This window comes from Vidua macroura, chromosome 26 (genome assembly GCF_024509145.1).
Source record: "Vidua macroura isolate BioBank_ID:100142 chromosome 26, ASM2450914v1, whole genome shotgun sequence".
NCBI lineage: Eukaryota > Metazoa > Chordata > Aves > Passeriformes > Viduidae > Vidua > Vidua macroura.
In genome coordinates this window covers 2,754,778-2,771,965 of record NC_071596.1, presented here as the reverse complement: position 1 = coordinate 2,771,965, position 17,188 = coordinate 2,754,778, and the positions used below count along the sequence as shown (strand labels likewise).

Here is a 17,188-nt window from a genome sequence, read left to right as displayed (position 1 = left end):
ACCAAAATGGATCCTGATGGATTGCTTTGGGATGGAAAGCCAGGGGCTGCCTGAGCCCTGCTCAAGGGTTTGATTCAGGCGTGGTGACAGCCTCGAAACGCTGGGATTCAGGAGCCTAAATCATGGAATGGTTTGGGTTGGGAGGTGTTGGAACCTTAGATGCTGAAAATTTTAAACTTTCTGTGCTAAAAAGCACAGACTTGCAAAAAAAACCACTATGTTTGACCTAAGGCTATAGAGAAGACTTCCAAAATTTATTAATAGCACTAAAATTACAAGTGTGTAGTTAATTAAAAGTGTGTAATGTCACAAAGTAGAAAACTTAGAGTTTAAGTTTTTAGAATATAAAAATAAATATGAAACAAAATAGAAGTTTTAAAGCAAAAGCAAGTTGTTCTTTTTCACCTTCTTCTTCATGGGTTTGGGTGGTATTTTGTAATTAGACTAAAAAGTCCACATTACAAGCTTCAAAGAATCAGTTATTAAGTTAAAAAAGAAAATTATCAAAGTATAATTTCCTAATTGAGTAGTTTAGTTTTAATTCAGCCTTAAAAGACCTTAAAACTATACATGAAAGCCCATTTTTTTGTACTGTTTTCCTACACACAAAGTCATACTAAACTTTTGATAAGATAACAACAAACAAGAAGCTAAAAACCAAAGAAGTCCAATGTGTCTCTCGTTCCTAACACAAAGCTACTCCAAGGGGAGCAGTTAGTAGACTCCAGTAGGGGAGTCCCCAAAGAGAAGCCCAAAGTAAGACCAAGAAACCAACAGGGAGGGACCTTAAAGCTCATCTTATTCCATGGCAGGGGCACCTCCCACCATCCCAGGCTGCTCCCAGCCCTGTCCAGCCTGGCCTTGGGCACTGCCAGGGATCCAGGGGCAGCCACAGCTGCTCTGGGCACCCTGGGCCAGGGCCTGCCCACCCTCACAACAAAGAAATTCCTCCTAATATCCAATCTAAACTGCTCTCTTTTAGTTTGCATCCATCCCCCTTGTCCTGTCCCTTCTCCTGAATCCTAAAAGTGCTTTGTAAGAAAAAGAAATCCAAAATCTTTGCCCTGCTCTGCTCATGACACTGAAAACTCCTCCTCGCAGCCTGGAGAAAGCACCTGCACCAGGCAGACCCAACCCTGTCCCCAGCACAGCAACCCTGCTCTGCAACTCCTGGCTGGACTTCAGAACCTGCCAAACGCCTCCTGGGGGGACTGATCTATTTGTGAAGTTTCTGGATGTGGGAATAATAAATAAACAAAAATAAATCAGAATCTATTATATATATAGTATATATATATAATAAATAATATAATAAATAAATAAAGCTCTCCCAGCCACAACACAAATGGGTTTAGATGTTCAGCAGGCAGGAAAAACACAGGGAAATCGAAAGGAAGGAAAGAAAGTGACTCTGGGAGACAGGACAGGAGGTTCTGGGGGGCTGGGGGCTTTGCTTTGGCTTCACCCCCTCCTCACAAGAGACTGGGGGAGGCTGGAGGAAGGGCAGGGAGGGGTGTGCTCCTTACTCCAGGAAGCTGGTGATGTAGTCCCTGCTGCAGGTGGACCACACGAAGGGGTTGGTCTTCATGGTGATGTGAGCAGCCATCAGCTTGGCCGTCTCCTGCCCCCGCGAGCCGCAGCTGTTACCGACCCCGTCGTGGTTCATGCCAAACCTGCAAACCACCACAGCACACACACACACACACACACTTGGGGAAAATGTGCTTATTATAAATTATTTATGAATTAATTTTAAAATTAATTTAAATAAATTAATTTAAATAAATAAATTATTTATTAATTTTTAAATTAAATTTTAATTATTTTAAATTAATTTATTAATTAAATATTTGCTTGTTTATTTTAATTTATTAAATAAATAAATAATTTATTCATTTATTTTAAAAAAACTCCTTCACTTATTAAAAAAGCTACTCCAACTAATGTTTTATGCAATTTAATCATCGCTCTCAAGAACACTCAAACTGTTTTAAGTAAAGAAAGTGATTTTTTTTCAGTTAAGTTCCTTGTGTTAGATCATTAATGTATCTTATGCCTGATAGTCTAATGACAAACTTAACTTCCTTTATGAAATAGAATAAATATTTCTCAATAAGGAAGTAAAGTTTGCAGATTTTGTATCCCTAAGCCCCAGTTATTGGGAAAATTCATCCAGCTGGGGTTGGACACACCTGGATGGTTCACAGGAAGGGTTTTCAGCCTGTGAAAAACACCTTCAGTCGCCTGTGAAAATTTGAGAAGCTTGATAAAGGACAATAGGAGACAAAGACCACGGAGCAAAGGTTATTAGTTGGCACTCAGCCAAGAGCACCCTGTTATCTTCAGGGACACCCCTTAAATACCTTTTCCCTTCCATCAGCCATTGCATATTCACAGACCCTATGCAGAGTAAGCTTTTTCCCCAAACTAGTTTACATATTCCAAGAACTGCTTAGCATGGCTCCTCCTTGAGTCTGCATTTTTAGAGCATGCACATTCCTTGGCTGTGGTTTTAGTCCTTTTTTTATCACCTCCAGTTTTTGGGCCTTGGTCCTCACTGTCTTCAGTCAGTGAGTGCTGATAGTTGGCAGATGTGTACAGGTGTCTTCATTATATTTTTATTGGATGTTATCCCATCCCAGCAGGCATTTTAACACAAGCACACTTACATCAGCTATGTCACTAAGCTTAATTAACAACAGAAATAAAAAACTATATCTTTATAACAAAGTTACTTTAACACCACACATATAGAATCCACTTTGATATTTGGATTAAATATTAAAAAGCCAATATTATATATTAGATGATCTATCTATAGCAAGCCCCTGGTGGCAGGGACAAAGCAGCAGGAGCTGCTGGAGCCTCTCAGGTGCTGCACTCACGTGTGGCCGATCTCGTGGGCGATGGTGAAGGCCGTGGCCAGCCCGATGTCCTCGTTGATGCTGCAGCTCCTCTCCCGCTCACACATCCCACCCACGGGGGCCAGGCCTGGGGAGGGGACAGAGATGTCACACAGGGCCACCACAGGGTGGCTGAGGGGACGTGGGGGTGTTTGGGGACTGCCTGATGTGCTTTGGGATGGACTTGTGGCTCTTAGGGGACTTGGTCACTCAGCACTGATGGTAAATTAACAGTGACAGGCTCAGAAATGCCAAAAAAAATCTGAATTTTGTATCCAAATGGTGCAAAGGGGAGCAGTCCTTGGCACAGCCCTGGTGGGGAAATCTCAGATGGGCTGCACCGGCCCTGGGGCATCCAAAGCTGGCCAGGGAGAGCTGAACAAGCCAGGATCCAACCTTGGTTCTGCCTGGCACCCACCCAGATTCCAGCATGGCTCATGTGGAGACGGGGTGATGCTGAAATTCCCTCTGAATTGTGACAGCAAATTCCCTCTGCACAAACTGTGCCACTGCCCGGGCCAGGGGAATGATTTGAGCCATCCCAGCTCATGAGCAGCAGGTCAGAGATCCACCAGCTCTCCCCACAGCGATGCAGAGCAGAAATCCCTCCCTGCCTGCCCAGTCTAGACCAGGATGAGACAGAGGAGGAGCTGCAGCAGAGAGGGCTGCAGGGCCTGGCTGTGACAACAAAAACTCCCTTTGTAGTCGTCACAGAACCGCTGGATTTCTCCCTGCTCAGCCAGGAACTCCAGCAGGCCACGGACAAGCCCTAAATGAGAGTGGCTCGATCACCAGGCTGGAGCTGGCCCAGGGGTGGAACAGAGGAGTTCCAGGGCCCAGCTGAGCTCAGAGCTGCTGGTTTAGCATTCAGAGGCACAGGAGGCTGGAAAGCACTGGGCTGGTCCTGGCCCTGCTGCTGGTGCTGGGGCAGGAGCTGCACCTTCACTGGGAAGGGATGGAACAGCTGGGAAAGGATGGCACAGCTGGGAAGGGGAATGGCACAGCTGGAAAGGAAATGGAACAGTTGGGATGGGAATGGCACAGGTGGGAATGGATGCCACAGCTGGAAAGGGAATGACACAACTGGAAAGGGGAATGGCACAGCTGGAAAAGGGGAATGGAAGAGCTGGGATGGGGATGGCACAGGTGGGAATGGATGGAACAGGTGGGAAAGGGATGGCACAGGTGGGAAAGGGAATGGAACAGATGGGTTGGGAATGACACAAGTGGAAAGGGAATGGCACAGCTGGGAAAGGGGAATGGAAGAGCTGGGATGGGGATGGCACAGCTGGAAAGGGAATGGAACAGGTGGGATGGGAATGGCACAGGTGGGAATGGATGGAACAGGTGGGAAAGGGGTGGCACAGGTGGGATGGGGATGGCACAGCTGGAAAGGGAATGGCACAACTGGAAAAGGGAATGGCACAGCTGGGAAAGGGGAATGGAAGAGCTCAGTTGGGAATGGCACAGCTGGAAAGGGAATGGAACAGGTGGGAAAGAGGAATGGCACAGCTGGAAAGGGAATGGAACAGGTGGGAAAGAGGAATGGCACAGCTGGAAAGGGAATGGAACAGGTGGGATGGGAATGGCACAGCGGGAAAGGGATGGCACAGCCCACCCTCATCACACTGCCGAAGTTCTGTGTGCTGCTGGGGGTGCTGAGGGGGTGTCAGATTGCCACTCACCCAGGGTGCCACAGGGCTTGTTCTTGTAGATGCAAATGTCGTACCTGCGAAGGAGAGAAGGCGGCGTTAAGGACAATTCTGGTTTTGGGGGTTTTCATTTTGCCCATGTGTTCACATCCAAACCACTCCAAACCAGCCCATGAAATATTCTAGGATGGAGATACCAGTGGTGACAGTGAGGACAACACTCTGCCCAGGCTGAGATTCGCTGAGTTTTAATGACAGAGCTGAGCCAGGTCAGAGGTTTGGTTTTGATGAAATGTGGTGGTAGAGCATGAGCAGGGAAGGGAATGGAGCTGGAGCACCAGGAGGGGCTGAGGGAGCTGGAAAGGGGCTCAGCCTGGAGAAAAGGAGGCTCAGGGGGGACCTTGTGGCTCTGCACAACTCCTGACAGGAGGGGACAGCCGGGGGGGTCGGGCTCTGCTCCAGGGAACAGGGACAGGAGAGAAAACAGCATCAAGCTGTGCCAGGGGAGGTTTAGATCAGATTTTAGGGAAAATTTCTTCATGGAAAGGATTATCAGGCATTGGAATGGGCTGCCCAGGGCGGTGGTGGAGTCGCCACTCCTGGAGGTGTTAAAAACATGAGCAGATGTGGCACTTCAGGATGTGGTTTAGTGGGCAAGGGGATTTAGTCAAAGGTTGGACTTGATGATCTTGGAGGCCTTTTCCAACCTTAATGATTCCATAAATCAGCAGGGACAAGGTTATTCCAGACCTGGAGCTCTTTGGGTTTGGGTGGGTCCTGCTCTGCTCCCCAGCACTCCTGGGAGGCAGAAGGCACAGGGGGAAGAGGACAGGGCCAACCTCTGCTCTGTCAGCTCAGGTCTCTTGCAGGAAATTGTATAAATCAAACAGAGAAACACAGAATCCCAGCATGGTTTGGGTTGGAAAAGACTTTAAAAATCATCTCATTCCACCCCCTGCCATGGCAGGGACACCTTCCACTACCCCAGCGTGCTCCAACCCCTGTCCAGCCTGGCTTTGGACACTGCCAGGGATCCAGGGGCATATGAAATTCTGATTAAAAACAAAATAAAAATAAACATTTCAGTTTGAAAACATGTTCCATTTCAAACCCCACTGTGGTTTCATGAAAATGCTCAAGTGATTTTTTATATCTATTTTTCTTTTCTAGTTCAGTTCTTTACTGAGAATTTTCCAAACAAATCCAGTCTGGGTTGATTCAAGGTGACTCTTCCCTCTGCTGCTGGCCTGGAATTCCAGCCATTGCATGAAGGAATCCTCTGTTTGCACATCATTAACTGGGTACAAAGAAAGGCAAAAGAAGGAGAGCAAAAACCTCCAGATGGGAATGCAGCATCCTCAAAATGGGAAGAGGGGGCAGCTCCAAATGAGACCAGTTTGGGTTAGAGAGGGGATATTCTCATTTCCTTGCAAAGGTCAGCATTTGGGGTTTGCAAATCTGGGCTGAAAGGGGCCAGGGTGAGAGCTGGGTAGGGTGGGGTCAGCTGGGGGTCCAGGGGGCAACTGGGCTGGGCTGGGCCACCCTGGAGCCAGGTTGGGGTGGCACCGAGGATTGTGACCCCAGAGCAGGTTTGGGAACACCCTTGGGGTGAGGGTTGAGGATTGTGACCCCAGAGTGGGTTTGGGAACACCCATGAAGTGAGGATTGAGGATTGTGACCCCAGAGTGGGTTTGGGAACACCCACAGGGTGGGCAGAACTGAGGATTGTGACCCCAGAGCGGGTTTGGGGACACCCACAGGGTGGGCAGAACTGAGGACTGTGACCCCAGAGCGGGTTTGGGGACACTGGGCAGGACCCTCCGGCACCACTCCCCCCACTGACCGCTCGGGGATGAGGGTGGCGGCGAGAAGTGGCAGCACACGAAGGGTTAAGTGCGACACATTCCCGGGGATGGCTCCTGTCCCTTTGGCCCCTGGGGCTCCCTGGAAGTGCCCAAACCTCTCCCCTCCTCTCGGCAGGAAACCGAGCGAGTGCAAAACATTTGTTGCTTTGTTTTGAGCGAATGCTTTTAAAGCCTTCGGAGGCTCTGCTTTGACACGTCCCCGCAGGAGAAAAAAAGCCCCGAGCTCAGCAAGATCTTATCGGGACACCGGGAATTTATTGGGGCCGGGGGCCGGATGCGCCGGGCGCTGTCCAGGCTCAGCGAGCGGCTCCGGGCTGGCTCGAACATCTGGAGGGAGGACGGAGAGCTCGGAGCTGGCGTTTGCATCCCAAACGTGTGGAGGAAGGGCAGGAAAAAGCTGCAGCCCCCTCGGGAGGGGGAAAATCTGCGGCTGAGGGGTCCTTCTGTCGCTCCTCTGTGGGGTCTCAGCCGTGGGGTGTTCCAGGCTCACGCTGGAGCTGGAGCAGGAGAGCAGCACATGGATAAAGGAAGCAGCTCCCGCCTGGAGGCTCCCCTCGCCAGCACTTTCATTTCCTGGCTTTCTTCCTCTCCGCAGGAGAGAGGGAAAGGCACAAAATAATGTTGAGTTTGCCTTTGGCCTCCCCCAGTTTTATCTCTGTCCAAGCAGGGATTTGTGGGCACTGGAGGGACAATCCTGGAGACAGCCAGCAGCACTTGGGGAGCTCAGCACTCCCTGGGCCCTCCATCCCTGCGGCATCCAGGGGCCTTCCAGCTGCTCTGCCATTCCTTCCAATGTCCCTGTCATCTTCTGTGTGTCCTCCTTCCTTCTGACCATCCATCCATCCATCCATCCATCATCCATCCATCCATCCATCCATCCATCCATCCATCCATTGATCCTCCATCCATCCATCCATCCATCCATTGATCCTCCATCCATCCATCATCCATCCATCATCCATCCATCCATCCATCCATCCATCCATCCATCCATCCATCCATCCATCCATCCCTCATCCATCATCCATCCATCCCTCATCCATCATCCATCCATCCATCCATCCATCCATCCATCCATCCATCCATCCATCCATCCATCCCTCCCTCTCTCCATCCCAGCAAAGACCGAGGGAAAACTGGTGGGTGACAACAAACCAGTGTGGAGATTGATAACAGACTGAACTGGAGATTGATAACAGACTGAACTGGAGATTGATAACAGACTGAACTGGAGATTGATAACAGACTGAACTGGAGATTGATAACAGACTGAACTGGCGATGGATAACAAACTGGCATGCAGGGTGATAAGCAGAACTGGAGGGTGATAACAATCTGAATTCAATAATCTGCACCCACGGAGACTCAGGAAGCTGTGGATGAGCTTGGAGGCCAGGACAGCTGCCACCCCCAGGGGACAGAGCTCACCTGGTGATCAGCACGGCGGTGTCGTGGTTGGCGATGCCGTTCTCCGGGATGGCGTTCCCGTTGCCATTCCTGTTCACGATGGATTTCTGCCACTTGCAGAAGCTGTCCAGGGATTTCCCGGCGTGGTGGTTGATCTCCAGCGTGGGCTGGAATGGAAGCAACGGCAGAGTGTGTTCCCAGGAATGCTCTGGTGGGAAGGCACTGCCCACTCTGTGCCAGCAGAGCACTGACACCACTCCGGGCACCCCCAGTTCCTCATGGAGCCCATGGGAGAGCAAGAAAAGCAGGACTTAGTTGAGTCTTAACTTCTTTTTGCCAGGGTCAGGATTAAGTGTGTGAGACATTTCTTGTTCAGACTCAGATGTTTATTCTTATCCATGTCACAGTCTCACAAACCCTGAGTTCTACAGCACTTCACTCCAACAAACTAAAAACAGAGCCCCATCTCTCTCTCTACAAGGCCTTTTAAGGATAAACTGTCCAATTAAGAAATGACACCTAAATTATTTTTACTTTTAACCCAATAACCAATCACCCATGGCCTGCAATGAGGATTTTTTATCCAGTTACACAAAACCACCCAAACCTATGGAGAAGATGAAGAAGAAGGTGAAGAAGAAAGTGAAGGAGAAGAAGAAAGCAAAGGAGAAGGAGAAGGAGAAGGAGAAGGAGAAGGAGAAGGAGAAGGAGAAGGAGGACCAGCCTCCACCCTAAAACCTCCACCTTGCTTTATATATATTACTGTATTCTGAAACCTTCAACTCTAAGATTCCCACCCTGTGACATTCCACACTTCAATTCAAACTCCACACCCACAATCCCAGTTCTATCATTCCATTTTGGAAGCTTCTCCATGGCCTCAGGTCAATGCAGTGTTCTCCTGGGGGTCAGTGCCTGTCAGCACAGAAAGTCTGAAATCCTCAGTGACCAGGGTTCCAGAATCACTTTAGGAGAACTAAAGCTGCTTAAACCTCTCTAAAATCACCTTATCATGGAAAAAATCAGATTCCCAGAGATCTGCTCAGCCCAGTGTCCTCAGGGGGCATTGGGAGGATGTGCACTGGGGGGAATTCCTGGGAGTGACACCCAGGGGGGGTCACACAGCTCCTGAAGGGAAGTGCAGACACAGGACAGGCTCAGCAAAGCCCAGCTTACCTGATCCTCGGTGAGCAGGATCAGCCGGGTGACCAGGATATTGACAATATTGCCCAGACTCGAGTCCTGGAAAAGTTTGGCAACCTGACCTCCAAGAAACAAGAAAAGAGGAGTCTTAAAAATGAGCTCTGTGGCCAGGCGAGCTGGGGAGGGCTGGGCACTGCGGTGGGGGGTCTGAACACAACATTTTTTGGGAAGCAGGGACGGGAATGGGACCCCACACCACCACTTGAGTAGCAGAATCCCCTAAACCACGGTCAGAGCTCGCAGTCTCAGAGCACTGAAGCCAAAATCCAGGTGGGGCAGCCCCCACTGCTGGCATTCTGTGCGGCCCCGGGGATGGAGCTTGGCTGAGGGGAGGGCACAGCATCCCTCGGGGGATCCAGAAGGCCACAGCATCCCCCAGGAATGTTTCGGAGCAGATGAAACCGGGATTGTTTGAAAATCTGGCGGTCGGGCTTTAGAAATGCAAAGCATGAAAAGCGATCCTGCAGAGGACGGGACAAAGGGCCGTCACAGAGGGGCTTTCAGAGGGGTGATGGATAACTTCCAAGCCCATCTCACCTCACAGGAGGATCCAGCGCGGCCAATTCAGGCTGTTCGTGCATCCAACCCGGTACCCTGCCGCCAGCCGTGCCCCAAAGCAGAGCCACAGCTCGGGGGGATTTCTGAGCCCCTCTCGCTGCTCAGCCCCCAAGCGTGAGAGCTGCCTGTCCTTATGCTTTCCCATGTGTTTCTCAGCTTGCCAGGCCGCATTTGCAATGCTAATTTGAGCTGGGAGATGCGGTTCAAAGAAAGGCTTTTGTTCTCGCAGCCCGGGGTCAGACAGGCCAGAGTTTACCTCTCCAGGCTCCGGGGTCCCAGGGCTCAGCAGCAGCAGCCTGGCAGGGTTTTTGACCCCAAAACCTTGCTCTGAGCCTGGGGAAAAGCCACTGCCAGCCTGGAACAGATCCGATTTCCCCATCCCACTTCATGCAGGAAAATCTCCTTTTCCCAACACGGACTTTTGGGGTTGGGAGGAATGATGGATTTATCTTTACGAACAAACTGTGGGGCTGCTGGTAGATAAAACCAGCACTGAGAGATAAAAGAAACAATGGGAAGGATTCCACTGATTGATGAATGGAAAAGGATATTTACCTTTACAAATAAACTGTAGGTTTGCTGATAAATGAAATTGGATATTGAAAGATGAAAGAAACAATGGGGAAAACTCCTAAATTCCATAAGACTTAAAAATTAAAATGCAGGGTTATACATTAGAGGGGAATCTTTGGTATCAGGTGTTTTGGGAAGTCTGAACCTCTCAAGTACCTCAGCCAATGGGGAAAGAGAGAAGGGAAATTGGGATAAAAAGGAGGCTGCATCCTCCAAAAATTGGAGAGACCCCAGGGGAATGCCCCATGGCCTCTCCCTTTATTCGAATAAAGCAAAAAGGACTCCTCTGTCTCCTTTTTGGAAATAAACCTCTGATGTTTCTGGATTCATTTTCCTGACAGGGTGATGAACGGGAATTCTCCCCCAGCCCACGGGGTTCCTGGTGTGGGTATAACACTTACAATATTCATGATGGCCAGGATGTACTGCTCGATGTCCCTGCGGCCGTGGTAGCCCACCATCATCTTGTCAGCCACCACCAGGGTCTCCACGTAGCGCTCGGTGCTCACTGACCTCTTCAGGGGCAGCTGGCCCCGCTGGCTGTGGTTGCCCGATGGCTTCAGAGGGGAGGGTTTCAGTGTCCTCAGCCACCAGTGCCTCCCCTTCCAGGGCTTCTCGTCTGAGGAGGGAACGGGGATGGTTGTGACGCCCTCGGGCAGGAGCTGCCGGGTGAGGGGAGGGTTTGAGGGCATGGAGGAGCTCCTAAGCTGCACCAGGGGAAGTTTAGGCAGGATGTCAGAAAATAATTCTTCACTGAGAGAGTTATTGGGCAATGGAATCATCGGCCCGGGGAGGTGGTGGAGTCACCGACCCTGGAGGGGTTTAAAAAAGCCTGGAGGGGGCACTCAGTGCCAGGGTTTAGCTGGTGAGGAGGTGACAGGTCACAGGTTGGACTGGATGATCCTAAAGATCTTCTCCAACCTCGTTCATTCTGTGATTCCATGATTTGTGCACCACGGGTGGACCCAGAAATGTCCCAAAGGCAGTCCAGGGCTGTCCCCAGTCCCCTGCCAGCCCTGCTGGCCTCTCCCCTGCCCTCCTGTCCCCTCCTGCCCAGCAGATCTGTGCCCAACCCACTCAGCCCCAAACCCCTCCGGGCTGCACAGCCCTGCCCTCACCTCTGCCCCAGGGTGGGCTTAGAGACTGCACAGCCATAACCTGAAAACGGAGCCCTTGCAGACCCTTTCCTCTGTCCTTTCCCTGCCAGGACCTGCATTTAGGACTTGGCTTTTCCACCATGGAAAGGGCTGCAGTCTCTGCAGCAGCAGCAGCTTTGTGGGACTTTGCTTCAAGTGCTGCTGAGCCGAGCCTGGGGATATCCCCAGCAGAGCCATCAGCTCCAAATTCCCCTCCTGGAGACCAGCAGAGGTCAGGGGAGGTGACTGGGACACTCCAGCCCTGCCAGCAGATCCAGCTGGATCCTTTCCCCTGCTCTGAGCTTCATCACACCCAGTGAGGCTGGGAACATGGGCAGACCCCAGGCAGCCCCAAAACCTCCCGGCTGCAGCTCCTGCAGGGATCCAGGGGAGCTCCTGGGGGTGTTCAGGGCCCAGGAGTGCCGGGCAGGGCAGGACAAGGGTGGCCTTGCTGGAGCCGTTGTGCTGTGGTTGCTCTAAACTTTGGCTCCCCCTGCACATCTCTGCTTTCCAAGAAACAATTAGGAGAGGGCTAAATTATTTCTGGAAGCTGGGGAATGTGGCAAAGAGTCAGCAGGAGGGGAGTCTGCATCCAGCGTGGCTTTGGGAGCTGGGATGGGCAGGGAAGCACAGGGTGGCTCCAGAGGTGCTGGTGGCTCTGGGGACATTCAGAGAAGGTGACAGTGCCTTCCAGCAGTGAACCCTCATCTGGCCAAGTGTCACTGCTGGGGCAGTGGATGGACACCCTGAAGTGGCACCCAAGCAGGAGCAGTCAGGGCCAGCTCTGCTCTGTTCCCACAAATGGATCCACAAAAAGCCCTTGTGCAGGGATGGCATCTCCCCTCAGCCCTACAGAGCCTCTCTGAACTGGGGAGAGGCATCCTCTGGGCCTGCAACATTTTGGGTCAATGCTGAAACTCTGCCTGTTCACAAGGGCCAGGGATTCCAGCCAGACTCTGGGACAGACTGGTGGGAAGGGCAAGGACCAGGAGGTCCCATGGGGAGAGGCCAGGGCAGATGTTTGTGGGTCCTCTTGCAGGTCAAAGCCCTGTAGGTGCAGAACTGGGGCTGATGTGCTGTCACCATTCACCCTAAACATCCCCAGAGCCCCCTGTGATGGGCCACATCCCCCCCTCCAAGGGCCTTTTCCACCTGGTCCCCATCAGCAGCAGAGTTATCCCAACATGGACACGACCAAACCCCAAAGCCAAGGCTGTGCTGAGCACACTTGAGCTGCGATTTCCCAATCCTCTGCAAATTGGCCAAATCTGGGAGGATTCTTCTGAAGAAAAACAAGAGGTGTTTTTTTTCTCTTCTATTCCATGCTCTATTTACAAAGTTTCAAGCCCTGCTGCGAGGAGGAGAGGACGGGAGCTTCCCAAAGCCCAAGCCACCAGAAATGGGTGAAAGCAAACACAGGAAAATCTCAAATTCAGGAGATAAATTTGGTTCTTTGCCACGTGGAGCAGAGTGGGCCTGTTCTGCCAGGATTTTCCCAGTGGGATTTGAGGAGGAGGTGGTGGGAGCACCTACCCAGCACTCCACAGGCTGCATCCATGTGAGGGTACTGCAGGGACGAGCGCTTGTACACCACGTGGGGGCTGCCCTTGCCCTCTCCCCCCGTGCTGACGTTGGCTCCAGGGCTCAGGGGCTCGATGAAATATTCCTCCTCATCCGCCACGATCACCCCGTGCTGCAGGAGGGAACAGAGGGTGTGCAAGAGGTTTTACAGCCACTTCTGTGAGCCAGAGAGAGGTTTGAGAAGAGGATCCAGGTTTATCCCTGACAGAATTTTCTACCAAGGTTGTTGACATAGAAACCAAGAAAGAAAGAGGATAAATAGAGAAACCTGCAACTGTCTGTACCAATAAACACTTTGTTTGTCTCATCACCAATGAGTAAATTGTAAACTTACTAGTTTTGTAAGAATGTACAAAAAGCATGCATGCTGTAATAAAAACAGGTTTGAAGCTTTCTGAAAATGGAGTGTGCTGCTTTGTGTTGTCTCTGTCTCAACTACGACAAGAGGGGAGGCAATAACAGAGGTGCACAGAGAACCTGGTGGCTTCTCACAGTGAGGTTTTTGCTGATTAACCCCGAATTTCTGGGGACTGACAAAAGCTGCAAAGGAATCCTGCACAAACACTGAAGTACAGGAAGCCACAGAGCAGAGGAAACCCAGCCAGATGGTGGTGGATGCCTTGGGACATCTGTGTTCACTAAAGTCCTCTGGAAATCACAGCCTTGCCTTGCTGAGTTATGAATGAGTTGTTTCCTATTCCACCCACTCGGTCTCAGTGGGATCCCTGTGGGATCCCAAAAACCTGTTCAAACACAGCAGCACTCAGCTCTGAACTTGGCCTCCCCAAAAAACCTTCCCAAGCAGCTCAGGACTATCCCCAGCAGCTGAGAGCTCGGAGCTGCAGAGAGTGGTAAATACCCAGAGGCTTTGGGAAACACCCCAAATGTTTAAAATCTGAAGGCTGATTAAGCAGAGGCCACCAGCAGAGCCAAACCCCTTCTCTGGAGCCTGGATGGGGCAGCCCAGCCCCTTGTACACCTCAAACTGGCCACTTCAGTGAGATCATCTCGGGTTTGCTCCCTGATTTGGTTTAGTTTTTTATTCTTTGGCTGATTCAGTCTCAGCTGTGAGCCCAGGCTTTGCTGTCACTGTGAGGCAGTGACAGCCAGGAGGAGCAGATCCCCGTGGGGTGATCACCAAACCCACCAGGTACTTGCAGGGTCCCTCCTCCTCACCCTCACAGCAACATTCCCTCTACCTGAAAGGTCTGAGCAACACCAAAAGTTCCTGGGAGCCCAACACCAGCTCCATCCCAATTCCTGGCACATTCTGCAAGGAACGTGGTGTTCCATCAGCTGAACTCCACCAGCAAGCAACTGAGGCACAGAAATGTGCCTGACATGGCTCAAACGTGATCCCCAAAGTCCAACACAGCTCTGGGTGTGGACACAGCCCTGCCCTGCCACCAGCGGTGTCCCTTGGATGTGACAGCGCTTTTCCAGCTCCCTCTGTGCCCCAGGGACAGGAGCAAGGCTGGGGAGCAGGGAATTCTGCCCCTGTGGAACACCCCGAGGCTCCTCCATGGAAGTACCGCCTGGAACAGCTTCTGTGCCGGTGTGGGTGGGGAGAACCTCTCCGGGGGGACTGTCGCTCCCTGCCGGGCTGTCCCTGTCCCCTCCCCGGCGCGGAGCTCAATCGGGGCACTGTGTGAGCAGTCCCCGAGTGCCGGGGGATTTCCTCCTGCCCCGGGCTCTGCTGCTCTTGGCTCGGCTCCACCTTTTCAAACACAAGCGAGGTACTGTGAGGTTCCCGTGGCCAGGCTCCGGCGGGGAGCCCAGCGCCGGCAGAGCCAGCTGGAAAGGCTTTGTGGGATGGGGGGAAGGAGGTCACCCCCGGCCCGGGGGCAGAGCGAGTCCTGCCCCAAATCCATCCCGCTGCAAAAGGACTGTTCTCACTCCAGCCTCTGCAGAGGCTCCACGCCTGCCTGGCACCTTCCAGCAGCGAGGCTTGGATGTCACAGGAGCCTGAAAATTGTCCCATTGCTGACCCCAAGGGCTGAGCTATGAGGGGCTGGACGTGACACAGGGCTGGTAAAGGGGTGGTGAGAGGTCCTGAGGGAGCTCTGTGGTTTGTGGGGGAGCTGAACTGCATATCCTGTGTGTGATTCACACAGGTCAGCTGCAGAGCAGGAGGGTTTGCACTGTCAGCTCATACCACACTTGGCAAAGGCACAGCCACGGCCTGGGGCCAGAGCTGTGTGACAGCAGGGCCACCTGGGTCCATCCTCCCCATCTGGGTCCATCCATCCCATCTGGGTCCATCCTCCCCACCTGGGTCCATCCTCCCCATCTGGGTCCATCCATCCCATCTGGGTCCATCCTCCCCACCTGGGTCCATCCTCCCCACCTGGGTCCATCCTCCCCATCTGTGAGAGGAGATGCCTCCTCATCTGTCCTGTGAGGCAGTGACAGCCAGGAGGAGCAGATCCCCGTGGGGTGATCACCAAACCCACCAGGTACTTGCAGAGTCCCTCCTCCCCACCCTCACAGCAACATTCCCTCTACCTGAAAGGTCTGAGCAATACCAAAAGTTTCTGGGAGGCCAACACAAGCTCCATCCCCATTCCTGGCACTGAGTTTCTCCAAGGAACGTGGTGTCCACATCAAGGAATGTGGTGCCTGAGTCCCTCCAGGCACTCCTGTTCATGCTGGGCTCAGGGGGTCCCCAGGAAAGCTGCCCCTGGATCCCTGGAAGTGCCCAAGGCCGGGTTGGACAGAGCTTGGAGCACCCTGGGACAGTGGAAGGTGTCCCTGCCCATGGCATGGGGTGGAATGAGATGAATTTTAAGGTCCATCCCAACCCAAACCATTCTGGGATTCTCCGATGAAGACTTGGCCTTTCAGCTGTTCCTCTGACACAAGAGGGAAATAATGGCCTTTCTCTGCTCATGGTTTTCTCCTGGCTGTGGTTTTTTGGTGGTGGGACATGATGGATCCTTGGGATCTCTTGCAGCCCAAGGGATGAAGCACAGGGATTCCAGCTCCTGGCCAGACTGGGGCAAAGCTGCCTGGGCTGCTCCCTGGAGGCTTCCAGCTACTTGGCCCTTCTGGCAGCTGAAAATGTGGAATATTTGTGAAAATGGACCATGTCACCCTTTGCTTCCAACAAAGGCCACGTGGTGGGACTGGGGCTGTCCTGTGCAGGACCAGGATGGACTTTGAGAACCTTGTGGGTCCTTTCCAGCTCAGGATGTTCTGTGATTCTGTGACTCTGGGGACTGGGTGACTCTCCCCAGGCTGAGCCTGAAGCCCAGCAGGGCGTGGGAGATGGGTGGGGTGAGTCCTTGGGCCAGGTTGACAGTGCCTGTGGCTGGGAAGAGGAGTCACTGGGAGAGTGTCCAGGTGTTGGGAAGAGGAGTCACTGGGAGTGTGTCCAGGTGTTGGGAGGAGGAGTCACTGGGAGAGTGTCCAGGTGTTGGGAGGAGGAGTCACTGGGAGTGTGTCCAGGTGTTGGCATCCAAAGCTGACGTGCTGTAAGGTGAGAGCTGTGCTGGGGACGTTCAAAACCAAAGTGGTTCAACACCAAACCTTGCAGGCATGGGAATTCCTGAGGGATGTGGGAGCTGCAGAGCAGGAGGACGGCCTGGAGCTCGTTGCTGCATTCACAGTCATCCCTTTCCCTCCTCCTCGTGCTCAGCTCACCCCGTAACCAGCTCAGGTCCCAGTTTGTGCCCAGTCACCACCACAGCACCCAAGTGCCCGTGCAGCAGCACCTGTGCAAAGGTGGGGCAGTGCAGTGCCCCCTCAGCAGGAACCTGCACCTGGGGCCCTCTTCTGTCCCCTCCAGGATGGGTGATGCCCTCCTGGAGTGGAGCCTGCTGGGGATGAGGGATGGCACGAGTGGATCAGTGGTTCCTGGTTACCCAGAGCACTGAAAAACATCTCCCATGGCAAGTCCAGCCCCAGCTAAAAACATTCCAGACTCCTCTTGCCCAAATCCAGTTAAAAACATTCCAGACTCCTCTTATCCAAATCCCCAACCCCACTGTCCTCAGTGACCCCAAAGCCCTCCTCCCCCATCCTTGCCGTGTCCATAACTCTGGAGGGCAGAAGGACAGAGTTCAGGCAGAGGAGAGCATGTTGGATGACCCTCTGTCCCTCTCTGTGCCTGGCTGCATTCTCCTCCAGACAGCCCTTGGTGCCTCTCCAGAACTAAACACGGCCTGGGGATGGAATTCTCCCAAGTGCTGCTGGGCCAGTGCTTGCCCCAGCCTTGCTGCCCTGAGCAGTGGGAAGGCAGGGGGATGCCAGGCTCCTCCGGAGCCAGCAGCACTCAGCTCACCCTTTGTGAGCAGCACAAAACTCCCTGG

General features: G+C 52.5%; 1 protein-coding gene across 1 annotated transcript in view; it reads right to left on the bottom strand.

The window, feature by feature from the left end:
- Window positions 1-17,188, bottom strand: part of ADAMTS10 (ADAM metallopeptidase with thrombospondin type 1 motif 10) — a 68,823-nt gene that overhangs the window by 30,948 nt on the left and 20,687 nt on the right. Inside the window, exons 4-10 of the mRNA XM_053999586.1 lie at window positions 12,831-12,990; window positions 10,563-10,780; window positions 9,004-9,087; window positions 7,849-7,994; window positions 4,589-4,632; window positions 2,886-2,991; window positions 1,527-1,673 (exon numbers count right to left, since the gene is read on the bottom strand). Of these exons, the coding sequence (XP_053855561.1) occupies window positions 1,527-1,673; window positions 2,886-2,991; window positions 4,589-4,632; window positions 7,849-7,994; window positions 9,004-9,087; window positions 10,563-10,780; window positions 12,831-12,990 (905 nt within the window). The remainder of the gene's footprint in view (window positions 1-1,526; window positions 1,674-2,885; window positions 2,992-4,588; window positions 4,633-7,848; window positions 7,995-9,003; window positions 9,088-10,562; window positions 10,781-12,830; window positions 12,991-17,188) is intronic.